A 27,393-nucleotide genomic window follows, 5' to 3' on the forward strand; every position below is an offset into this window, starting at 1 on the left:
AGGTTAAGAGAGACAGAAAATTAGATCCAACTGAGTTCTTAGGTGAAACAGAAGCTAATCCAATAAAGAAAAATCTGAAAAAGAGCAATCAGCAAGAGAGAAGGAAAATAAAGAAAGAGTAGAATCATAGAAACCAAAGGAAGAGAGGAAGTGAGAGTGTCTCTATATATTGAATACTGTAGTGAAACAGAGCAAGATGAGGATAAAGGAGTACATGGTATTAGTAATAGAAATATTTTTGATTATGTTGACAACAGCAGATTAAATGAAGTAATGATGGAAACTGGAGTTGTTGGGACCTGACCTGAGCCATGACAGGCTCAACAGGCCACACTAGACCTAAGCCTCAGGTTCTTGTAAGCATGAGTCATAATTCTAGGAAGCCCCACCAAGGTCCCCGATGACACCAAGGTCCCTGATGACGCCAAGGTTAAGTCAGTCACCACGATGACCCAAGGTTGAGTCAATCACCACACGTCAACTATACTATTACTGAGACAAAAGACCGCCTGTATATAAGCAGCTGTGATTCAGAGCTCGGGGCTCTCGTCAAGACTCCACTGTGCTGGATGAGACTTGAGCCCTAGCTCGAGCTAGCAATAAACCCCTTTATGCTTTTGCATTGCTGTGGACGTCTTATTCTCTCAGTTTTGGGGACTCAGACACTGGGCATAACATAGCAAGGAGATGAAAAACGACTGTTGTTGAGGACATTGAGACTGTGTCATGAAAACTTAGGAGTTTGACAAGGAAGAGAAAAATTGAGAGTCATGGATTTTATTTAGCTGAGAGAGGGGACTGATCTGTTAGAAAAAAAGAAAGATTGTTAAGTCATAAGAAAAGGGATAATCTAAGAAATAAAGTCCTCAAAAAGTTGAAAATGGACTTTTGTAAAATGAAGTGCTCTATGCTCATTATGATAGGATGAAAGAAGAAAATGATAGGGACAAGTATAGATACAAGATTTATGGGTGAAAAAAGGTTTCCAAGATATGGCTTCTATTTTCTTATTCAATTATGAAAATAAAACAACTGAGAGTTATAAGAATACCTAGATGAGAGACTTAACAAATTCCAAATTCACAATCAAAGTGAAGGAGAATAAATAGCTGAAAGATCAGGAAGAAAATCTGAGTATAGGGTGCCATGAAAGCCCTATCTAAACATACATCCATATTAGGGATTAAGAGATGGAACAAAAGCCATACAACATCATCAATGTTAAAGCTATTAACATGAAAGGGAAAGAAAAAGAAGAAAGAATATAAAGTAGGAGAAGATATCTATGAGCTCAAGAGAATTGAGAATTATAGACCACATAAATTGTTTATTTTATTTTTTATTTTCTTAACCATTAAAGGGGTCTTTATATTGTGAAAAATACCCAAGTGTTATACCTGTATGACTGTATGGGAATCATCATTAAGTCAGCTATGCTGTGCTGCTGTTAGAAGCATTTTATGTAAGAAATACAGATGTGGATTAAAGATACATAGCTGGGCAAATGGTGTTAATGGGAACAAACATATTTTTCAACATGCCTTTCTGAGTTCTTAGAAATTCGTTTGACAAATAATGAGAATCTTCTAAAATGAAAAAAAATGTTGATTGTACTTATAATTATCATTTTTTATGCTTTTCTGAGTTGTTCAAGTTGATTATTTATTATAGCTTTTACCAAAATTAATGAATCATGAAAAGTTATATATTACATATATAATAAAAGAAACTTTATTTCTGTGTGTGTGTATATATACATATATATTTAATTTAAATTTTATAATTTAGATTCGGTATGAATTGCAATAAATGGATCCTCAGCAGAGTCACTAATTGAAAAATAAGCATTACCATCACAAGAAACATTGATTTCAATTCCTGTACAATTGTCACCAATTTTATCTCCAGAAATAACATCACAATATGTACCAGCAGGAAGACCAGTTTGCAAAGTTGCAGATAATGCCCTGTAAAATGAAATTTAAGATTTAACTTGAATTCTCCACAAGTAACTACAAGATTAGAGACTCTAAAATAGTTTAACTGTGTGCTATAGAACTCTAAGCTGTCAAGATCTCAATTAAAATACAATTCAAACACAAAGTGTTTATTTCTTCAGTGGATATAACTAGTTTTATCAGAGCCAACAAAATTCTTATAGAGGACTTCAGAGTTTCCTAGTCAATAATAAATTTTATAGAAAAAAAAAATAAGGTTGAAGAGTATCAATGAAGATTTGAGTGACTTGTGTCCCTTAGAGAAAATTACTACCTTTGGTAAACACAAATATTTTTAATTTGCCTTTGTCTGAACTTAAGAAGATACTTATTACTTCCAAGAATTTAAATTTGATTATTTCTTCAAAAATTTTTTCAAGAAGTTAAAATAAATTGAGGTTGCAGATAAAAATAATCTCACATTTCTATGAAGAAGTATACAGTTTCAAAACATAAAGATGTCTCATAAACTTATTTCTCCCATCTACAAAAGACGGACATCAAAGGACTAGCAATGAATTCTTGGGGAAGATATGTATATACTTTATTTATTTTTTTGTCAGTGAAATATATGTTGGCCTAGAGTGGGCTAAGAAGAGTGGAAGTTGGCCTTGGATTAAGACATTGCAACTGCTTGCAAAGAGGTCTTCTGAGCTATAGTTCTATATATAAGGGAAACAGTATGCTGGAGGTAGAGAATTATAAGTATCATAAATGAAAATCAGTATGAGATGTCTCAGAACTAAAACCCAAAAATCTCCTGAGGTGATTAAATGACCTTTATATGTATTATATGTATTCATTATATATATGCTTAAAAAGTATTTGTCACAAAGAGACAGGAAAGTGAAAAAGAAGACCAAAAAACCAGATAGTAGAGTAGGTGAAAAAAAATTATAGAAAAAGATATTTCAGACTAGAGGGAACATTTTTCCATTATTGATTTAAAATTCCTATAAGACATTCTTCTAGAAATTTCACAAAGTTTTTATTAACTATGCTGTGTATTTTATATGAGGGGCATATATATGTGCATCATATCTACCAAAGATATGCAAGAGTGCACAAAAAATAACTCCACTTAGAAAAGAAAGTACTTATAAACAGAGGTCAAAAGAATAAGAGTCATCATCATCATTTTCTTCTGGCCTTTTCTGATCATTATGTTTTCTTAATCTGCCATCTAAAGAATTTTTCAGAGATGAAAAAAGTAAATGAGCAGGAAAAGAATAAACCAAGAATATTAGCACAAAATATCATTTTTAACTGATATTTACTTACCAGTCATCATTGTTGAAAACAATGAATCCTTTGTTTCCTCTTCCAAAAGCTACTTGGTTACTACCATTATCCCACCAGTTTGTAAAAGGCTGTCCATTAACCACATTACGGAATATAACCATGTTCCTAAAAACAAAAAAGCATGTGAAATAATGATGAATGCTTCAATAGTTTAAAACACAATGTTAAGAAAGTTTATTATTAGAGGATATGTCTAAATAAATATTCCTACCTTATTTGACGCCATCGATGTTCACAGACCCAGCCATTGCCACAAGTAGTATCTGGATTAATAGTAACTTCTTTAATTACTCCATTATTATTTGGTGGCCCAATCCAATCATTAACATCCTCAATTAGCAAAAAAAAAAAAAATCAATTTTAAAATCTCAAATTTTTTTTAATTGGAGGAAAACTGCTTTACAATGTTGTGTTGGCTTCTGCTGCATAAAAATGTGAATCAGCCACAAGTATACACATGCCTCCTCCTCCTGAATGCCCTACCCTCCAATACCACCCTTCGACATTGTCACAGAGCAGTAGGTTGAGCTCCCTGAGTAATACAGCAAATTCCCACTAGCTATCTATTTTACATATGGTGATGTATGTTTCAATGTTACTCTCAATTTTTCCTGCCTCCTTCCCCTTCTGTGTCCACAAGTCTCTTCTCTATGTCTAAGTCTCTTCCTACCCTGCAAATAGGTTCAAACATATCATTTTTCTAGATTCCACATATATGCATTAATATATCTATTTTTCTCTGACTTACTTCACTGTATATAACAGGCTTTAGGTTCATCCATCTCAGTTTAACTCACTCAGATTCATTCCTTTTTATGTCTGAGCAATATTCTATTGGGGTATATGTACCACAACTTTATCTATTCATCTGTTACTGGACATCTAGGTTGCTCCCATCTCCTGGCTATTGTAAATAGGGCTGCTATGAACATTGGGGTACATATGGTTTTCTCAGGGTATATGCCCAGTAGTGGGATTGCTGGGTCATATGATAATTTTATTCCTAATTTTTAAAGAAATCTCTATACTATTCTCATAGTTACTGTATCAATTTACATTGCTACCAACAGTGAAAGCAGGTTCCCTTTTCTCCACATCCTCTCCTGCATTCAATTATAGATCTTTTGGTGATGGCCATTCTGACTGATGTGAGGTGATATCTTCTTGTAGTTTTGATTTGCATTTCTTTAATAATGCGTGATGTTGAGCATATTTTCATGTGTTTACTGGCCATCTGTATGTGTTCTCTAGAGAAATGTCTGTTTAGGTCTTCTGTTCCCCCCACCTTTTTTTATTGAGTTATTTGTTCTTCTGATATTGAGCTTCATGAGCTGCTTGTGTATTTTAGCATTAATCCTCTGTCAGTTGCTTCATTTGCTATTATTTTCTCCCATTCTGAGGGCTGTCTTTTCATCTTGTTAATAGTTTCCTTTGCTGTTGAAAAGCTTTTAAGTTTGATTAGGAGCCATTTTAAAATTTTTATTTCCATTACTCTAGGAGGTGGGTCAAAGAGGATCTCGCTGTGATTTATGTCAGAGTGTTCTGCCTATGTTTTCCTCCAAGAGTTTTACAGTTTCTGGCCTTACATTTAGGTCTTTAATCCATTTTGAGTTTATTTTTGTATGGTGTTAGGAAGTGGTCTAATTTCATTCTTTTACAAGTAGTTATCCAGTTTTCCCAGCACCATTTATTGATAAAAGCTTACATTTTTAACATTACATGTGTCCTTATTTTTACCATCTGAGCCACTCATTTAGTACACCAAACCCAATCTGTCCTATTTGTGTCTTTGTAGTGTCTTCATTTACTATCCAACTTGGTCAGTATTTTTACTGAATTTCTCTTATCCCTAACTTCTCATTCTCTAGTGCTGTATTTCAAACAAGGAAATGATTTTTTTTTTAACCCTCTCATTATCTTTCCAAGGAATTACAATGACTTTTCAATATCACTATTGGGAGTATAATGTCATTGAAACGGCAAGGACTTTATTGTTAGCAAGACTAAAAGACTTAGTCTTAGGTTCTATTAGTTAGAATAAGTAACAGGTTCTGTTACTACTAACAAGGAAAACTTAGTTAATACACATAACTTCTGTGCCTCATTTTCCTCTTCTATAAAATGAAGATATGACTTAGTTTCTATAAAAATTTAATAAGATAAGTAAAAATGCTTTACAGATGATAATTGCTAAATACATATTATTTTATTTCATTCTCCTTTTTTCAATAAATATATTAATCAGAATATAACAGTATCCTTTACTAAACTGACCAAATTTCTGACTGGTACTTTCAAAGATAATCATAGGAAAAGACAGATTATGTCAAGGAAGGTTATCAATATCTGTATTAAATCATATGGCATGATGAATGATAGACAAAACTAAGAGTTGTTAGCATGCAGAAATCTTGGAAAAGCCTTGCAAATGTTATGGAAAAGGGGAAATGAACATATGCCATGACTCCTGACATCAGAAATAAAAAAAGACTATAGTGGAAATTATAAGCTGGGTCAATATAAAGGAAGACCTAAATATTAAGGCTATCTAAGAATAGAAAGAGATGCTGTTAAAAGTAGTAGTGGACTTTTCAACTTGAAAAGAACCTACTAAAAATTAGAGAAATATCTATCTGAAGAGAATTTTCCCCTAGAGGTATGAAGTTGCTGTATGATGCTACATTTGAAATCTCCAGTTTGAAAAGAAAACTTTTCACTAAATTTCCAAATACCTTAAAATACATTTTACTCACTGTATCCTTATTTTTAAGTGGTATTTTTTTTATAGGGGTGTTGGCTGAGAGTGTATATTTGTTATAATTTGAAACAGCCTATATACTCTGTCAACAGAGATCATTCATTTTTCATTTTTAAATATCCACTGGATTGTTAAAAGAGCACTGCATCAGATTTACACTTAATAAATATTTGATAAACTAGTGAATGTAATAGCATCATGAGAAATTAAACCAAAATTAACTCTCTTTTTTTTTTTTTTTTGAGAAAAAGATATTTTGGACAGCACCAAAACTCACTTTTCCATTCTCAAAATATCTTGGCCAATGGTAGCTTGACATTACTCGTGTAAATCCATAGGGATGAGCGAGCATAAATCCAACTCCCATTTTGTATAGTCTAAAAGGCATAAAATTATAACATTATAGAAGAAAATAATATTTTTAACATCATTAAAATGTAGGTTTAAAAATGGAGAACTTTGTTTCTTACCTAGCATCCCAGAATGTAAGAATAGATGCTCCCGCAGCTCCATGCCCTCGCTGATTGTCATGGTTATCAACAAAGACAAGTGCCCTGTCAGAAGGCATGAAACCCCAGCCTTCTCCCCAGCTCCTATTGAAAAAAAAATCTTAAAAACACATATATGTATTCTTTTACAATGACTTTAGAGTAACCTAAATATGTATTCCTTTCACTATAGCACACTGTAATGAAATGCTCTCTCTAATTAAATGATTATCCTCAGGGCTTTAAAAAATATAATATATATAGATATGTTGGGTTGGCCAAAAGTTGCATTTGGTTTTTGCCATTAGATGGCTCTAGTAGTGCTTAATTATCTTCCAATTGAAACAACTTAGTTAGATTGTGTTGTGACAGCTGTCATAGCAGTATGCATTTTTAAAAAAAAATTATCAAAATTGGTGAATTTTTGTTAGCCATTTTAATATTAATGATGGAAGAGAAAAAGCAGCATTTTTGGCATACCATGCTTCATTAGAGTCATATCCAACTCTTAGAGACCCCATGGACTATACAGTCCAGGGAATTCTCTAGGCCAGAATACTGGAGTGGGTAGCCATTCCCTTCTCCAGGGGATCTTCCCAACACAGGAATCGAACCCAGGTCTCCTGCATTGCAGGTAGATTTTTTACCAGCTGAGTCACAAGGGAAGCCCAAGAATACTGGAGTGGGTAGCTTATCCCTTCTCCAGCAGATCTTCCCAATCCAGAAATCAAACTGAGGTCTCCTGCATTGCAGGTGGATTCTTTATCAACTGAGCTATCAGGGAAGCCCACTATTTCAAGAAACATTTAAATGCAACTGAAATATATTGTCACCCTGCTTATTTAACTTATATGCGGAGCACATCATGAGAAATGCTGGGCTGGAAGAAGCACAAGCTGGAATCAAGATTGCCAGGAGAAATATCAATAACCTCAGATATGCAGATGACACCACCCTTATGGCAGAAAGTGAAGAGGAGCTAAAAAGCCTCTTGATGAAAGTGAAAGTGAAGAGTGAAAAAGTTGGCTTAAAGCTCAAAATTCAGAAATTGAAGATCATGGCATCTGGTCCCATCACTTCATGGCAAATAGATGGGGAAACAGTGGAAACAGTGTCAGACATTATTTTGGGGGGCTCCAAAATCACTGCAGATGGTGACTGCAGCCATGAAATTAAAAGACTCTTACTCCTTGGAAGAAAAGTTATGAGCAACCTAGATAGTATATTCAAAAGCAGAAACATTACTTTGCCAACAAAGGTCCATCTAATCAAGACTATGGTTTTCCCAGTGGTCATGTATGGATGTGAGAGTTGGACTGTGAAGAAAGCTGAGCGCAAAGAATTGATGCTTTTGAACTGTGGTGCTGGAGAAGACTCTTGAGAGTCCCTTGGACTGCAAGGAGATCCAACCAGTCCATTCTGAAGGAAATCAGCCCTGGGATTTCTTTGGAGGGAATGATGCTGAAGCTGAAACTCCAGTACTTTGACCACCTCATGCGAAGAGCTGACTCATTGGAAAAGACTCTGATGCTGGGAGGGACTGGGGGCAGGAGGAGAAGGGGATGACAGAGGATGATATGGCTGGATGGCATCACTGACTCGATGGACGTGAGTCTGAGTGAACTCCGGGAGTTGGGGATGGACAGGGAGGCCTGGCGTGCTGCGATTCATGGGGTCACAAAAAGTCGGACAAGACTGAGCGACTGAACTGATCTGAAATGCAAAAAACGATTTGAGCAGGGTATGGAGAAGGTATTGTTACTGACTGAATGTGTCAAAAGTGCAAACTTTTGTGAAGTTTTACAAAGTTTCATGTTTGAGATTCTACACTAGATAATGTTCTGTGGTCTAGTAGACCAGTTAAAGTTGATAGTAATTAAAGTGAGACACTTTTGAGAACAATCAATGTGATACCACACATGTATAGCCAACACATTCAAGATACCCAAATCAAGAATTGAAAATCATTTGCACCAGTGTGGTTAGGTTAATTGCCTTGATATTTGGGTTCCACATAGTTAAGTGGGGAAAAAAAACTTCTTGACTATATTTCTGCATGCAATTCTCTCATTAAACATAAAGAAAACATTTCATTTTAAAAACAAAACTGCAACAAAGAATGAAAAGTGGATACTGTATAATAGATAGAATTATGAAGTTGCCTGGAAAATGGCAGAAGATAGTGGAACTAAATGATGAATATGTTGTTCAATAAAATTCTTGGTAAAAATGAAAATGTGCCTTTTATTGATATTTAAAAACTGAAAGAACTTTTTGGCCACCTCAATTTTATCTAGGAATATATTCCATGCATGTATACATGTAGGAATTACTTAAATTACATTCATGTTGCACATATAAGATTTTTTGTTATAAAAAGGATTTTAGAATTTTCAGTATATTATAATTTAGATGGGCTTCAGAAGGACCAACATCCACTATCATACTATACAGAATGAGAAACTGGGTTTAAGTAAGCCTTCAATATTATATTATTATAATGTCAATATTTGAAATCAATTTGTTGATTAACATATGTAATTCTATAGCACGGTTTCATTGTAGGAAGCCATTCATAAATTATAGAATCATTTTAACAATAACCTGGGCTTTAAAATTATATGCAAACATTAGTCAAGTGTAGTAGAGTCATACTGAAATCTCTAGATCGAAATTACAGATTAAAATCTCTAGATTATGCTTTGGATCTCAAAAAGCACCTCCTTGTGATTGACATTCTAAATAATAATGATGATCTCTTAGCAGTTAGGGAAGTGTAACACTTTTTATTAGTAAATGAATCCTTGTAAGTTGTATAAATAAAATGCATTAGGAAGAAAATTCATGCTGGGGTAATATCACAAATAAATCTGTGAAATAATTCAAAGGATAAATCATATTTCATTTACTTTAAGTCAGCCATCTTCTCTCCACTCCACTTGCGTAGAACTGTGCCTAGTTTTACACCATACTTAAATTCTGTCACACGGCCATTTCCAAAGTACTCACTGCTTGTAATTGTCTCACCACCCAGATCAATTACCTCATAGAAATGAAGAAAAAAATATCATTTTAAGAAAGAATTTCAAGAATTTTAACTAATAAGTGAAAATTATATAGAAAATAGCTTTATACTATTTATATGAAATGCCCCCAATAGTTTTCCTTATATCAAAATTCTTATTTTTCTTTGCTAAAATATATACTACAATATTAAAAGGAGCATGACAAAGTAACCTGTTGTCCTGTGAGAATGCTGTCCAAATTAGTCTTATTCATAAATGATAAAAGTAGCTCATATTTACATAGCACTTAATGTCTGGCTGACAATATTTCTCAGTGTTTGATTAATATTACCTTTTTAATTCTCCAAAGTATATAAAGATATAACCATTATCATTATTCTTTTTGATAAATTTTAAAAAAATTATTTCTCAGGTTGATCAATTTACTATACATCTAAACAGTGCTCTAGCCAAGATTTAAAGTAGATAACCTGTCTTAAGACCATTACTATATTATTATCTGTCTTCTATAATGAACTCTGGGGACATTATATGACATAGAGATTTTTGCAACCTATATAAATTCTCAGAACTTGCATAAAAAAACTCTTATGATAAACATACAGTCTCTGAATAAAAGGAGGTTAAGGAACACTCTTCTATATAAATGATTCATCCATTAATCTACAGAAACTGTGTTTTTAATGAAATCTGCCATTTATTTTCTGATAAATTATTGATGAATACTGATGATGAATTATATTCTGATGAATAAATAAATGGTATTATTTTATATGGACATGATCCATAGATTTGCAAAGAGTCAGATATGACTGAAGTGACCTAGCATACACATGTATTGACATACCTCTTGGTAAATGAAAGGTCTACTTCCTTCAGGGAACCAGCTTGTGTTTAGATTATGCAGTTTATCCAAAACTGCCTTTATGTCTCCAGGCCACATGTGCTTAGAAGCATCAATTCGGAACCCTGCTACACCAATGTCAATGAGTCGGTTTAGATATTCAGCAATTGTGGAGCACACATAATCTTTCTCCAATGCAAGATCAAGAAGACCAAGCAGACGACAATCTCTGACCTACAGAGGTAAAACTTTGTGATTGATCCTTGGAACATCACCTCCACCTAAGAATCCCTTTAATTATTTTCATTTATTCATTAATATTAATAGATATTTCTGTAGTGCCTTCTTTGCACTGGTCTCTTAGGTTACTGAGATCCTAGTATAGACATACCTTTGAAACATTTTTCATTATAAAAGTGGAGAATGTAGAAAATACAGTGGATGACCTTTTTCATTGTGAAAAATTAGATTTGAGGAAATGTTTTAAATATTGATTTGAAATTATTATTTTTCACAGACTTGGAATCTTGTTTTATAAACAATCTAAACTAACATTTAAAATGGAGATCAGTAAGCTACATATGGATAATAAAAAGCATAGATAGCTAATTTTTGTTAAGTACCTGATAAGCAACATTATAGCTCTTAAATTCTCCATTTCCAGTTTTACATTTTCCATCATTAAAATCCCATCCAGAGTATGGGACTGCTGGGAAATCCCTAGTTCCAGGGTTGAAGTAACTTCCACAAGTACTGCTCGTTCCTGCACTCACACCACTTCCAGTCATATGATTAATTACAGCATCCACATAAATGCGGACCTGAAAGAAAAATTTCTATTTCAGTTTGGCTTACAGAGAGGTAGAAATTTATATTATTATTTAGAGTTTATAGCACGTTGATGACACTCCAAAATATTTGTTATTTTATAACTTACCATCTCAGAAGAGCAACAGTCAAGTAAAAAAGAAAGCATTGTGAACTGAAACCCTACATGCATTCCAGCCACTTGGTCAAATGGCTCAAGAAGTAAAGAACCTGCCTGAAATGCAGGAGATGCAGCAGACATGAGATCGATCCCTGGGTCAGAGAAGATCCCCTGCAGAAGGAAATGGTAACCCACTCCAGTATTCTTGCCTGGAAAATTCCGTGGACCAAGGAGACTGGTGGGGTATAGTCCATAGGCTTGCAATGGGTCAGACATGACTGAGTAAGCTCTGAGTATGATAAATTAAATGAACTCCAAACTATCAAAACTATGAAAAAAAATGCAAAGACACTATTATTGGCAGGAGATCAGAATCAATTGAGGCAGGAGAGATTATTGATTTTTGAAATTACATGGGTCATCCTAAAAAAAAGAAGCCAGCCTCTACTATCTATTTAGGATCAGAAGAAATAAAATTAGGTATTGCCTTTCATTATCCTCCTTATCAAAGAGAAAATAATTACATATCATCATAAAACCTGTGGGAAGGAAGACCTGGGATTATGGGTGGAGAAACAAGTCACATGAACCTATCAGTAAATATTATAAGTAGAATTTCCTATTCAAAACTGGAAAACTATTTCCCAGGAATGTGTACAGGAAAAAGGGTTAAAAGTTGCTATTTTGCTTTAAGCTTGTGGCCTTAAACTTTTCCTTCATCTTCTCTAGTGGACAAATGGCATATATACAAATAATTAAAAAGCTGAATATTAGGTAACAACTAAATTTTATATTTTTTAAATATAAAATTAAAAAAATATAAAATGTATTTATAGCTAAAGTATGAAGTAAAATTTCAAAATATATGAAAATTATTCTGCTTAAAAGGAACAAGAGGCAAGAGAGATAAATTATTTTTCTATATAATATGTTTAAAGAAAACTTTAATTCACTTACACCAACATTGTTACATCTAGTCACCATGTCTTTGAATTCACTTTCATCTCCTGATCTTGTACATAACTTGTAGCTAACTGGTTGGTATCTTTCCCACCAAGGTCTTGAAGGGTCAGTAATCACAACATTTTCATTGGGTGGGGAGATCTACAAACAAAAGAAGCTTAATAAGTATCAAATTATGGCTTACTTTATATCATTGAATATTTTAGAAACTAATCAATAGTCTAAAATTACTTCTGAATCTTTGTATTTGAAGATACATTTCTTTGCAACTATTGAATATCCTGGTGAAAAAAATTATCTTAGAAATTAAACAAAGTCACCAACAATTTCATATTTTTTTTCCCTCACAAAACTGTTTTACTTAGAGTACTTTAATTGTGAAGTAAAATTTTGTCCCAGCTTTCAGACACAGAGGATACTACCACTTACTCTCAGCACAGCAAAGTCTGCAACTTATACAATGAACAATACTCACCTGAACCCCTCCAAATCCTTTGGGGGCTAAGTATCACTCACATTCAAGAGCAATATCAACCCAGCGCCACTCAAACAGATGGACAATAGATGTCCGTCCAGTTTTGGTGTGTGGGGCATACTGAGCCCAGCAGAACCCAATCGCTGAAAGCAACAGAAAGAACTTCATTTTGGATTGAGGTTGTCAGTGTTCTTTCCAGCAACTATCTATATTCCTGTAAGAAGCATATTTTACAAAGCAAATGTTAACATGAATAAACACTTGGACCACAAACTCTTTATTCATAATCTGAAGAGAACTATTAATAATAACATTAAACAGATGAAGAACATCCATAAAATCTCCTAGGAATACCACCTAAATCAGCGGTCACCAACATTTTTGGTACCAGGGTCTTGTTTCATGGAAGATAATTTTTTCCATGGCTACCCAGGGGTGGGGGATGGTACAGGTGGTAATTCGAGTGTTGGGAGCAATGGGGAGTGGCAGATGAAGACTTGTTGGCTCATAAACTGCACACAACTCCTGCTATGAGACCCAATTCCTAATGGGTCCAGTACTGGTCCATGGCCTGAAGTTTGCAGAGTCGTGATCTAAATGACCTTTTATAACAATGTTTTCCTTATTGAGAGAATATTAAAATATATATAAAGTTCATAATCATGCATTACTTAGCTAGGATTAGACCTTATTTTTGAAGTTCTTCATTAATAGAAGGAAAAAACAACTGGAGTCAACTGAATTCACAGTCAAAATATTGCAAATATTTGTAACATTTCAGTTTCAACAAAACAAAAACAGACTATTCAATTCCATTCTGGTTTTACCCCCAACCAAAATTTTTAATCATTTAATTTTCTGCACCAAGATTTAAGAAACTACTTGGAAGATGAATGACCATGAATTGAGGAAACAGACCTTCCTCCCTCCCCTCTTCATCAAATCCTGTGCTTAATGCATTGGCTGTGACAGTAGAGTATGGCTTTTTTCCCCCCTCTTATTTCTTATAACCAAGTATCTCTTATACCTGATAAAACACTGTTAATAAATTTAAATCCATTTCCCATCTTAATATACATGAAATTCTACTAGAGAGAATATAGTACAGGTGGAAAAAAGTTAATCATTCAACAAGCATTAACAGAGTATCTGTTTTTTTGCTAAGAACATGGATAATATTCAGGATACAGTGATGAACAAGACAGATAAGATACTGTTCACGAGCAACTTACATTATAAGGGAAAAGAAATAAAATACATGAGTAGATAATAATAATAGTAAAACAATCTAAGATGGCAATAAGAACTAGTATTACATAAGAGTGTAATAAAATAGAAAATGACTTCACCATCAGTGTATTTTAGACTAAATAGTCAGGGAAAGTACATTTGACCAAGTGATTTTCAAGTAGAATTTGAAAGATTAGAAGAAAGCAGTTATTTTAAGATCAGAAAAAGAGTAATCTAGTTAGAAGAAAGTGCAATAGTAAAAGCCCAAAGTAGGAAAAAGCTAAGAATACTCAAATGACACTAAAAAGATAAAATAAAATAAATAAAAGTCAGTACAACTAAGGCAGATGGCAAAGTGGAGAGGAAAACAAGATGAGGTCAAGAGAAACAGGCCAGATCATGTAGGGCCCTATGGAATATAATGAAAGAGAAGGCCACTGATGGTCAAAAAAAGGGACCTAAAAGATTCTGATTAACTTTTACAAATAATTCGTGCTCTGCTGTGAAGAAAGTAGCTTATAGGAAGACAATAATAGAGGCAAACAGATCAGTAGGCTTTTTCAGTGGTCTAGGAAAGAAATAAATGTTTTGGACTGGGGCAATAACAGAACACATTTCACAGGTAAAAAGGCAATAGGTTTATAGATATATTAGAGCTCAAGAATAAGGGAAAGAGAAAAACTAAAGAAGTGGGTATTTGGTGACACCATTTACTAAGATGAGGAAAAATGAAGTACTAGCTTTGTGGAGGAAATACCAAGAGCACTCTATGAATCCTAATGTTTTGCTTCAGTCCTTTCTTCAACCCACTTTGTAAATAATCTCTATGTTCAAATTAAAAAAAAAAAGTATTTAGTTCAAGCTGCTGTAACAAGAATACCATAGACTGGATGGCTTATAAGTAAACATTTATTTCTCACATTCGTGGAGTCTGGGAAACCCAAGATCAAAATATCAGAAATCCAGTGTCGGTGAAAGCTCCCTCCCATGATCACAGATGGACATTTTCTTCTTGTATCCTTACATGGTGTAGACCATTGAGAATTTTACACTTTTTTGCTTCTTACAAGGACACTAATTCTATCAGGGGAGCTTTACTCTCATGACTTTACCTTAACAAAATTGCTTCCCAAAGGTGTCACTGCCTAATATCATACCACTGAGAGGTAGCGTATCAACATCTGAATTTTGTTGTGGAGTGAAGCACAAACACAGTCCCTAACACCCATCCATTGCAAAACTAAAAATCCTTTATATTTTACAAGCAACTTTATTCCTTCATGACTTTCAAGAATTTTCAAGTTCCCTTCTATCACCCTTGAATAACTAGTAATTATTCTTCCTTTCAGATGCATAAAGCATCTTTATTAAGTTTTTCTTGATAGTAAGGTAGGACTATCCTCTATGATAGTTTTTTAACTTATATGATATTAATAAGTGATATTTGATTAATTCTGTAAAAAGTAAGTATTTATATGGCCATCATTCTGGAACAAATTTTCTTAAGGGTAGACTTCATTGTTAATGGTCCTTGCAAAACAACTAGCATAATGGCTTATGTGATTGATAAATGGTTGCAACATACAGACTCTAAAATTCAGGTACTGTGTAAGACATTGGTGTAGCTTTGGTTGTGTCCACACTGATTTTTTTTTTAAACAAATGAACATTATGTCAGAAATTGTATAATATAGTCTACTCTAATCATTGCAGAAATTTTGCACACATAAAGGAACTAAGGCTTAGAGAGACTGAATAAATTGTTCAGGCTCACATAATAAGTTACAAAGTTGAAATTTGATAATCATCCTAGCACAGGTCAACATTTTATGTACTACAACAAAGTTTCTCATAGAATTTTTGAGTTGTAATGTCCAATATGGTAGCCACAAGGAACAGTTCACTATTAAACCCTTGAAATATGATCCCTGTCAGTCAGTCTATCCCATCAGGAAGCTTTCATAAGCCTCTTAACCTTCTCCATCAGAGGGCAGACAGACTGAAAATCAAAATCACAGAAAACTAATCAATCTAGTCACAAGGAGCACAGCCTTGTCTAACTCAATGAAACTATGAGCCATGCTGTGAAACTACACAGCCATGCTGCGTAGGGCCACCCAAGACAGAGAGGTCATGGTGGAGAGTTCTGACAAAATGTGGTCCACTGGAGAAGAGAATGGCAAACCACTTCAATATTCTTGCCTTGAGAACCCCGTGAACAGTATGAAAGTGCAAAAAGATAGGACACTGAAAGATGAAATCCCCAGGTAGGTAGGTGCCCAATATGCTACTGGAGATCAGTGGAGATATAACTCCAGAAAGAATGAAGAGACAGAGCCAAAGCAAAAACAACACCCAGTTGTTGATGTGAGTGGTGATGGAAGTAAAGTCCCATGCTATAAAGAGCAATATTGCATAGGAACCTGGAATGTGAGGTCCATGAATGAAGGCAAATTGGAAGTGATCAATCAGGAAATGGTAAGAGTGAATGTCAACATTTTAGGAATCGGCAAACTAAAATGGAGTGGAATGGGTAAATTCAACTCAGATAACCATTATATCTACTACTGTGGACAAGAATCCCTTAGAAGAAATGGAGCAGCCCTCATAGCCAACAAAAGAGTCCAAAATGCAGTACTTGATGCCATCTCAAAAATGACAGAATGATCTCTGTTCATTTCCAAGGCAAACCATTCAATATAACGGTAATCCAAGTCTATGCCCCGACCAGTAATGATGAAGAAGCTGAATTTGAAAGGTTCTATGAGGACCTACAACACCTTCTAGAATTAACACCCAAAAAAAGATGTCCTTTTCATTATAGGGGACTGGAAAGCAAAAGTAGGAAGTCAAAAACACCTGGAGTAACAGGCAAATTTGGCCTTGGAGTACAGAATGAAGCTGGGCAAAGGCTAATAGAGTTTTGCCAAGAGAACGCACTGGTCATAGCAAACACCCTCTTCCAACAACACAAAACAAGACTCTACACAAGGACAGCACCAAATGGTCAACACAGATATCAGATTGATTATATTCTTTGCAGCCAAAGATGGAGAAGCTCTATACAGTCAACAAAAACAAGACCAGGAGCTGACTGTGGCTCAGATCATGAATTCCTTATTGCCAAATTCAGACTTAAATTGAAGAAAGCAGGGGAAACCACTAGACCACTCAGGTATGACCTAAATCAAATCCTTTATGATTATACAGTGGAAGTGAGAAATAGATTTAAGGGACTAGACCTGATAGACAGAGTGTGCCTGATGAACTGTGGACAAAGGTTCATGACATTGTACAGGAGACAGGGATCAAGACTATCCCCAAGAAAAAGAAATGCAAAAAAGCACAGTGGATGTCTGATGAGGCCTTACAAATAGCTGTGAAAAGAGAAGTGAAAAGCAAAGGAGAAAAGGAAAGATATACCCATTTGAATGCAGAGTTCAAAAGAATAGCAAGGAGAGATAAGAAGGCCTTCTTCAGCAATCAATGCAGAGAGATAAGAAAGCTTTCTCAGCAATCAATGCAAAGGAATAGAGGAAAACAATAGAAAGGGGAAGACCAGAGATATTTTCAAGAATATAAGAGATACCAAGGCAACATTTCATGCGAAGATGGCCTCAATAAAGGACAGAAATGGTATGGACCTAACAGAAGCAGAAGATATAAGAAGAGGCGGCAAGAATATACAGAAGAAACTGTACAAAAAAGATGTTAACAACCCAGATAATCACGATGGTGTAATCACTCACCTAGAGCCAGACATCCTGGAATATGAAGTGGGCCTTAGAAAGCGTCAAACAAAGTGCAAACAAAGCTAGTGGAGGTGATGGAATTCCAGTTGAGCTATTTCAACTGCTAAAAGATGATGCTGTGAAAGTGCTGCACTCAATATGCCAGCAAATTTGGAAAACTCAGCAGTGGTCACAGGACTGGAAAACGTCAGTTTCATTCCAATCCCTAAGAAAGACAATGCCAAAGAATGCTCAAACTACCACACAATTGCACTCATCTCACACGCTAGCAAAATAATGCTCAAATTTCTCTAAGCCTGGTTTCAGCAATACATGAACCGTGAACTTCCAGATGTTCAAGCTGGATTTAGAAAAGGCAGAGGAACCGGAGATCAAACTGACAACATCTGCTGGATCAACGAGAAAGCAAGATAGTTCCAGAAAAAAATTATTTCTGATTTACTGACTATGGCAAAGCCTTTGACTGTGTGAATCAAAACAAACTGTGGAAAATTCTGAAAGAGATGGGAATACCAGACCACTTGACCTGCCTCTTGAGAAATCTGTAGGCAGATCAGGTTAGAATTGGACATGGAACAACAGACTGGTTCCAAATAGGAAAAGGAGTAGGTCAAGGCTGTATATTGTCACCCTGTTCATTTCACTTATATGCAGAGTACATCATGAGAAATGCTGGGCTGGAAGAAGCACAAGCTGAAATCAAGATTGCTCATAGAAGTATCAATAAACTCAGGTAAACGGATGACACCACCCTTATGGCAGAAAGTGAAGAAGAACTAAAGAGCCTCTTCAGTTCAGTACAGTTCAGTTCAGTCGCTCAGCCGTGTCCGACTATTTGCGACCCTATGAATCGCAGCACGTCAGGCCTCCCTGTTCATCGCCATCTCCCGGAGTTCACTCAGATTCATGTCCATCGAGTCCGTGATGCCATCCAGTCATCTCATCCTCGGTCGTCCCCTTCTCCTCCTGCCCCAAATCCCTCCCAGCATCAGAGTCTTTTCCAATGAGTCAGCTCTTCGCATGAGGTGGCCAAAGTACTGGAGCTTCAGCTTTAGCATCATTCCTTCCAAAGAAATCCCAGGGTTAATCTCCTTGAGAACGGACTGGATGGATCTCCTTGCAGTCCAAGGGACTCTCAAGAGTCTTCTCCAGCACCACAGTTCAAAAGCATCAATTCTTTGGCACTCAGCCTTCTTCACAGTTCAACTCTCACATCCATACATGACCACAGGAAAAACCATAGCCTTGACTAAGCCAGACCTTAGTCAGCAAAGTAATGTCTCTGCTTTTGAATATGCTATCTAGATTGGTCATAACTTTTCTTCCAAGGAGTAAGCGTCTTTTAATTTCATGGTTGCAGTCACCATCTGCAGTGATTTTGGAGCCCCCCCAAAATAAAGTCTGACACTGTTTCCACTGTTTCCCCATCTATTTCCCATGAAGTGATGGAACCAGATGCCATGATCTTCGTTTTCTGAATGTTGAGCTTTAAGCCAACTTTTTCACTCTCCTCTTTCACTTTCATCAAGAGGCTTTTTAGTTCCTCTTCACTTTCTGCCATAAGGGTGGTGTCATCTGCATATCTGAGGTTATTGATATTTTTCCCAGCAATCTTGATTCCAGCTTGTGTTTCTTCCAACCCGGTGTCATAGTTATCCAAGTCTATGCCCCAATCAGTAACACTGAAGAAACTGAAGTTGAACAGTTTTATGAAGACCTACAAGATCTTTTAGAACTAACACCCAAAAAAGATGTCCTTTTCATTACAGGGGACTGGAATGCAGAAGTAGGAAGTCAAGAAACACCTGGAGTAACAGGCAAATTTGGCCTTGGAATGCGGAATGAAGCAGGGCAAAGACTAACAGAGTTTGCCAAGAAAATGCACTGGTCATAGCAAACAGCCTCTTCCAACAACACAAGAGAAGACTCTACACATGGACATCACCAGATGGTCAACACTGAAATCAGATTGATTATATTCTGTGCAGCCAAAGATGGAGAAGCTCTATACAGTCAACAAAAACAAGACCAGGAGCAGACTGAGGCTCAGATCATGAACTTCTTATTGACAAATTCAGACTCAAATTGAAGAAAGTAGGGAAAACTGCTAGACCATTCAGGTATGACCTAAATCAAATCCCTTATGATTATACAGTGGAAGTGAGAAATAGACTTTAGGGTCTAGATCTGACAGATAGAGTGCCTGATGAACTATGGGATGAGGTTCGTGAAATTGTACAGGAGACAGGGATCAAGACCATCCCCATGGAAAAGAAATGCAAAAAAGCAAAATGGCTATCTGGGGAGGCCTTACAAATAGTTGTGAAAAGAAGAGAGGTGAAAAGCAAAGGAGAAAAGGAAAGATATAAGCATCTGAACGCAGAGTTCCAGAGAATAGCAAGAAGAGATAAGAAAGCCTTTTTTAGCAATCAATGCAAAGAAATAGAGGAAAACAACAGAATGGGAAAGACTAGAGATCTCTTCAAGAAAATTAGAGATACCAAGGGAACATTTCCTATAAAGATGGGCTCGATAAAGGACAGAAATGGTCTGGACCTAACAGAAGCAGAAGATATTAAGAAGAGGTGCAAGAATACACGGAAGAACTGTACAAAAAAGATCTTCACGACCTAGATAATTATGATGATGTGATCACTAATCTATAGCCAGACATCTTGGAATGTGAAGTCAAGTGGGCCTTAGAAAGCATCACTATGAACAAAGCTAGTGGAGGTGATGGAATTCCAGTTGAGCTGTTTCAAATCCTGAAAGATGATGTTGTGAAAGTGCTGCACTCAATATGTCAGCAAATTTGGAAAACTCAGCAGTGGCCACAGGACTGGGAAAGGTCAGTTTTCATTCCAATTCCAAAGAAAGGCAATGCCAAAGAATGCTCAAACTACTGCACAATTGCACTCATCTCACATGCTAGTAAAGTATTGCTCAAAATTCTCCAAGCCAGACTTCAGCAATACGTGAACCATGAACTCCCTGATGTTCAAGCTGGTTTTAGAAAAGGCAGAAGAACCAGAGATCAAATTGCCAACATCCGCTGGATCATGGAAAAAGCAAGAAAATTCCAGAAAAACATCTATTTCTGCTTTATTGACTATGTCAAAGCCTTTGACTGTGTGGATCACAATCAACTGTGGAAAATTCTGAAAGAGATTGGAATACCAGACCACCTGACCTGCCCCTTGAGAAATCTGTATGCAGGTCACGAAGCAACAGTTAGAACTGGACATGGGACAACAGACTGGTTCCAAATAGGAAAAGGAGTGTGTCAAGGCTGTATATTGTCACCCTGCTTACTTAACTTATATGCAGAGTACATCATGAGAAATGCTGGGTTGGAAGAAACACAAGCTGGAATCAAGATATCCTGGAGAAATATCAATAACCTCAGATATGAAGACGACACCACCCTTATGGCAGAAAGTGAAGAGGAACTAAAAAGCCTCCTGACAAAAGTGAAAGAGGAGAGTAAAACAGTTGGCCTAAAGCTCAACATTCACAAACGAAGATCATGGCATCTGGTCCCATCACTTCATGGGAAATAGATGGGGAAACAGTGGCAACAATATCAGACTTTATCTTTTGGGGCTCCAGAATCACTGCAGATGGTGACTGCAGCCATGAAATTAAAAGATGCTTACTCCTTGGAAGAAAAGCTATGACCAACCTAGAAAGCACATTCAAAAACAGAGACATTACTTTGCCGACTAAGGTCTGGCTAGTCAAGGCTATGGTTTTTCCTGTGGTCATGTATGGATGTGAGAGTTGGACTGTGAAGAAGGCTGAGTGCTGAAGAATTGATGCTTTTGAACTGTGGTGCTGGAGAAGACTCTTGAGAGTCCCTTGGACTGCAACCAGTCCATTCTGAAGGAGATCAGCCCTGGGATATCTTTGGAAGGAATGATGCTAAAGCTGAAACTTCAGTACTCTGGCCACCTCATGAGAAGAGTTGACTATTTGGAAAAAACTCTGATGCTGGGAGTGATGGAGGCAGGAGGAGAAGGGGACGATTGAGGATGAGTTGGCTGGACGGCATCACGGACTCGATGGACATGAGTCTGAGTGAACTGTGGGAGATGGTGATGAACAGGGAGGCCCGGCACACTGTGATTCATGGGGTCACAAAGAGTCAGACACGACAGCGACTGAACTCAACTTTACCCAAAACACTGCATATGGTGACTGAAGCCATGAAATTAAAGGGCAGTTACTTCTTGGAATGAATGTTATGATCAACCTAAACAGCATATTAATAAGCAGAGACATTACTTTGCCAACAAAGCTCCATTTAGTCAAAGCTATTGTTTTTCCAGTAGTCATGTATGGATGTGAGAGTTAGACTACAAAAAGAGCTGAGCACTGAAGAATTGATGCTTTTGATCTATGGTGTTGGAGAAGACCCTTGAGAGTTCCTTGAACTGCAAGGAGATCCAACCAGTCCATCCTAAAGGTAATCAGCCCTGAATGTTCATTGGAAGGACTGATGCCAAAGCTGAAACTCCAACATTTTGACCACCTGATGCAAGGAGCTGACTCATTTGAGAAGACCCTGATGCTGGGAAAGATTGAAGGCAAGAGGAGAAGGGGACAACAGAGGATGAGAGGGTTGGATGCCATCACTGACTCAATGGACATGAGTTTGAGTAAACTCCAGGAGTTGGTGTTGGATAGGGAGGCCTGGTGTGCTGCAGTCAATGGGGTAACAAAGAATTGGACACGACTGAGTGATGGAACTGAACTGAGACAGAAACATGTTATATATGGAAAATATACTTCAGATTTTGAAGAGTTAGTATGAAAAAGAATGTAAAAAGTTAATTTGTATGTTGAGATACTTTGTGATACCTTGTACTGTGCTGTGCTTAGTCACTCAGTTGTGCCTGACTCTTCATGACCTCATGGACTATAGCCCGCCAGGCTCCTCTGTCCATGAGGATTCTCCAGGCAAGAATATTGGAGTGGGTTGCCATGCCCTCCTCCAGAGGATCTTCCCAACCCAGGGATCATACCCAGGTCCCCCCATTACAGAATTCTTTACCCTCTGAGCCACCAGAGAAGCCCAATTAGGCTAGACAAAATTTATCATTAACATTAAATCCCCTAGTTTCTTTTTACCTCTTTTAATATGGCTACTAAAATTTTTACATTACATATGTGGTTTTTATTATATTTCTATTGGACAGCACTGTTGTAGCACCTTTATCATATTAAGCCTGAGAAAAGACAAGTCCATGCACAAATACAAATAACAATAATAAAGTGAAAGATATAATCATTATTTTAAGAGACATGTGAGTAAAGTGTTCTGGGATTCTATTTATAGGAAAATGCTTTGTGACTGACAGGAATAGAGGAATGTAAAATTGCCTTGCCTTATCATACTGTTCATGGAATTCTTAACACAAGAATGCTGAAGTGGTTTGCCCTAAGAATTGATGCTTTTGAACTGTGTTGTTGTAGAAGGCTCTTGAAGTCCCTTGGGTTGCAAGGAGATCAAACCACTCGATCCTGAAAGAAGTCAGTTGTGAATATTCATTGGAAGGACTGATACTGAAGCTGAAACTCCAATACTTGGCCACTTGATGCAAAAAACTGACTCTTTGGAAAAGACCCTGATGCTAGGCAAGATTGAAGGCAGTAGAGAAGGGGATGACAGAGGATGAGATGGTTGGATGACAAAACCCACTTAATGGACATGAGTTTGAGCAAGCTCCAGGAGCTGGTGGGAGGGGAGGCCTGGTGTGCTGCAGTCCATGGTATCACAAAGAGTCAGACACAACTGAGCGACTGAACTGAACTGACTGAAAACTGCCCTGAAGAATCAGTTTTATTTTAACGAAAAGAGAAAAAGTGAAATGGTTTTTAAATAAGAAAAAAAAAATGTGTATCAACTGTAGGAATTGGCAAGGAGAATAGCAAGAAATTAATATAGTTTTATAGAACACTGAATTAGAAGTGTTGGAGCAATAGGACTTAGTAAAATTATATTGAGGGTCTTGCAAAGTCAGGGAGAAGTAAGCAGACTTTTCTGAAAATTATGAGAAGCTACAGAAGGTTTTGCTTGTTTTTAAAATGGAAAGTAACATGATTAGAGTTTCTGGAGTATAGCAGATGGATTGGCAGGCAAAGAGAACTGGCAGGCAAAGATAGAAACTTATGCAGTAGTAAAACAGACTAGTGATGAAAAACCTGAACTAGGATTTTAGCAGTAAAAATAAAAATTGGAGACTATGTACCAATAAGTGCCACCCAATGAATGACATTTGGCAATATCCATATTTTTGTGGAATCTCTTCCTACATAGATTATGGAGTTGGTTTATAACTTGTTTTGTCCAGAGGGATATCAGCAAACCAGATACAGACACAGTCAGAAGTTTGATTGTCATCTGCACATCTCTTGAAAATCTGAGACTATTGTGGTGTGATAACTGGGATAGAAGACCATGTGGAGAGATTTAAGTGGCCTGAGCCTTTCCAATCATGTGAGCTGACCTACCAGCTAACTGCAGTTGAACTATTGTTCCATACCTAAATCTGTAGAAGATCTACTTAGTCGACAAAGAGATATCTGAGACATAGTAAGTTATTATTGTTGTTCAGTAATAATGAATTGATATAAAGGGGAGAGAGGCAATAGATTTGTGTGTATTAGTTGCCCAGTCGTGTTGACTCTTTGACCTCATGGACTATAGCCTGCTAGGCTCTTCTGACCATAGAATTTTCCAGGCAAAATACTGGAGTGGGTTGGCATTTCCTTCTCTGGGGGATCTTCTAACCCAGGGATCAAACCTGGGTCTCCCACATTGCAGGGAGATTCTTTACTGTCGGGGCCACCAGGGAAGCCCAACAATACATTGGGTGGAGATAATTCTACAAAAATGGTAGCTAATCAAATGTAGGGGAATAGAGAAAAGAAAGAATCAAAGAGGACTCTATGACTTAAATGTTAGTGACTCTATGATTTAAAAGTTAGTGAGTAGAACAATGGCAATATTATTATTATTCATAGTGTAATCTAGAGGCAGACTTGGTTTAAGGACCCTGAAGAGTGAATATGGGATATATTGAGTTTACTGTATTAAAAAACACTAGATATGAAGAAAAAAGAGAGATCTGGCATTTTTCAACAAAGAAATTATAGTTTCCGAAATGACGCACAAAATGTTTAACAACTGAGTTAGCACAGACACCAACCAATCAAAACAAATGCCATTATAAGCAACTAGCATGTATAGGTCAATGCACTCTGGTGGGATTATCAGACCTGGAGAGGTGGACTCTTGAAAGTTGACAAGATACCAATACAGATGTTGAATCCAATGTTACAGCTTTGCAGTCTATATGATGGAGCAGCTAGGAGGGAACATATAAAGTTGCCTTCAAAGTAGAGAGAAGAGTTTAATTACCAAATAAATGTTTTCAATAAGAAGACAGGAAGGAAAATTTGCAAAGAGGACAGAAACTAATTGAATATAGATGAATATTAGAAACAGAATAGCAAAGACTGAATAGAGAGTGGATGACATAGCACTGATGGTGAAAAGCATCATTTGAACTTCACACTTAACTTAAGGTTTCAAATATTAAAATGTAATGGTTAAGAATGAGACTTTAGGAGTTACAAAAAATATAGTTTAAATCCTGACCTTGACATTTATCAGCTGTGTGATTTATAAACTAGAAAAATTTATCTATAAACTAAAAAAAAGCAATATATACTGCATAGAGCTGTTATGATGATTAAATTGATTAACACATGCAAAGCTGTTATACCAGTGCATGGATACAGTAAAAGCTCAATGTATCAATATTTCATTGCTGTAATGTTATTCTTATATTGTTATTTTTACTTCTGATGCTATTCAACTGCTAGAAACTCATGCTCTCATCCCACTTTCACTTTTCATCTTAAATATTGTCTTTCCATTCCACTCTTCCCAAATTCTCAAATATTTCCTACACCTCAAAGTATTTTCATATCCCCCCAGAGGAACAGATGGTGATAAGAAGAAACCAGGAATGTCTTTCACTTGTAATTTTTCCCCATTTTCTTTTCTTTTTCTTTCTTTCCAGCTCTCTCTTTTTAAAACTTCTTTAGAGGTTCTGGCAGAATACATATTAGTTTTGTAAAAACTTCTCATCATTGCCTCATCAGTTATTCTGAACTGTCCTTTAAATAACGAGTGTTTTTCACAAAGCATATAAAAATATTATTAGAATAAAGGATAACCTGCAGACACAATTTGGGGGATTTTATTAGTATCAGAGCATAGGTGGAGATATGAAAACATATAATAACTTTTACCAAGGATCAGCCATTGTCATATGTTTTCTCATGTAATCTTAATTTTCATCTAAGTTAATCTAAACAGTTATAAACTTCAGAGCACAGACATTAAAACAGATATTTATATCTTGAAAGGTAAATACTGCAAGTTCTTGACATCTTTGGCATTAATAATAAAACAGAAAAATAAGAACTTGAAATAGTTTTTATATCTACTTCTAGTTATTATAGTCCACTTGCTATTATAGTCTTTCTAAAGTGGTTCTACTCAGAGAAGCTATTCACAGTAATACTAGTATCAGTGCTCTGTTGCCCACACCTCATATTTTCTGGATTGTTCTAAAATGTGGAAATTTATTTTTATTTTAAAACTCTAATGGTTACTATAATTACCAAATTAGATGTCTTAGGAATTCCTAAAAAACATTAAATAGGATGTTTGATAATATTTTAACAAAGCAATATTCTTTAGGGAGCATTTATATTTGAAGTTTCAATAAAACATATCTAATGTTAAGAAGAAAAAAAGTTCTGCTTACTTAGACTTATCTACAAGGTTTATTCTCAGGATAAGTCACATGTAAAGATTAGAGAAATGAAGGTGAAGACAATCAAGTTTACATACCATACTTATGAAATGAGAAAAACATTTTGAGCCACAGCCCAGATGCATTTCAACACAGAGTACATTTTGTGCTGCTGGATACTGAAACTTGAGTTGTCAACAAGTTTAAAATAGATTGTGAACTCTGAACATATCAAAGCATATGACAAAAATCACTCATTTTGAGAAAAAAACGGAAGAGCGAACTATATAACCTCAAAACCATTTTAATAACTTACCATGTCAACTTCCCTAAGTCAGTGGTCTCCCAAATCCACAGTTCAGTCTTTCCAATTATAAAACAACAAAATCACACAGTTCTGGTTTAGTTTTCTTTTCACTTAGGAAAAAAAACCCTGAATTCAGGATTTTATAGATTTCCTATAAATACTCTTCTTTTCAAGAGGTGCTCTTACAATCCTGCTCAAACTCTCCAAATCTAATTTGTACAAAAAGTATACTCTGAGCTCCACATGACACCAGATTTGGCCACTCTCCCTCCTGCTTCCTGAGCAAACTGCTGACTTTCCTCCCCCAGCTCAGTTTTCTCCCCTACCTCCTCTTCTAATGACATCACACCTTTTCAGTTGCTTACTTTGTATTTGTTTTTCTTTCTCATTCTCAATATCCTCTCCCAATCTCAATCAGTCTTTTTTTCCCTGATTCATTTATATCAGTCTATGGGGGTGGGTACTTTTGGTTAAAATAACCTTAAAGACACA

At 36.1% G+C, this 27,393-nt stretch overlaps 2 protein-coding genes across 2 annotated transcripts in view; both read right to left on the reverse strand.

Annotated features, from left to right (window-relative positions):
* Positions 1-1,777: 1,777 nt before the first annotated feature.
* On the reverse strand, positions 1,778-26,999 carry LOC128045550 (alpha-amylase 1B-like). The gene is made up of 11 exons (XM_052638039.1): positions 26,911-26,999; positions 12,782-12,995; positions 12,301-12,447; positions 11,039-11,236; positions 10,419-10,649; positions 9,455-9,588; positions 6,528-6,650; positions 6,335-6,434; positions 3,511-3,629; positions 3,279-3,404; positions 1,778-1,967 (listed from the first exon to the last, which is right to left on the reverse strand). The coding sequence occupies exons 3-11, from the start codon at positions 12,325-12,327 to the stop codon at positions 1,778-1,780; spliced, it is 1,248 nt and encodes a 415-aa protein (XP_052493999.1). The 5' UTR covers positions 12,328-12,447; positions 12,782-12,995; positions 26,911-26,999.
* The window catches only part of RNPC3 (RNA binding region (RNP1, RRM) containing 3), an 89,770-nt gene continuing 75,273 nt past the window's right edge, over positions 12,897-27,393 (reverse strand). Inside the window, exon 17 of the mRNA XM_052636574.1 lies at positions 12,897-12,924. The gene's annotated coding sequence lies outside the window, so the exon portion shown is untranslated. The remainder of the gene's footprint in view (positions 12,925-27,393) is intronic.

Source organism: Budorcas taxicolor, chromosome 3 (assembly GCF_023091745.1).
Source record: "Budorcas taxicolor isolate Tak-1 chromosome 3, Takin1.1, whole genome shotgun sequence".
In the NCBI taxonomy this organism is placed as follows: Eukaryota; Metazoa; Chordata; class Mammalia; order Artiodactyla; family Bovidae; genus Budorcas; species Budorcas taxicolor.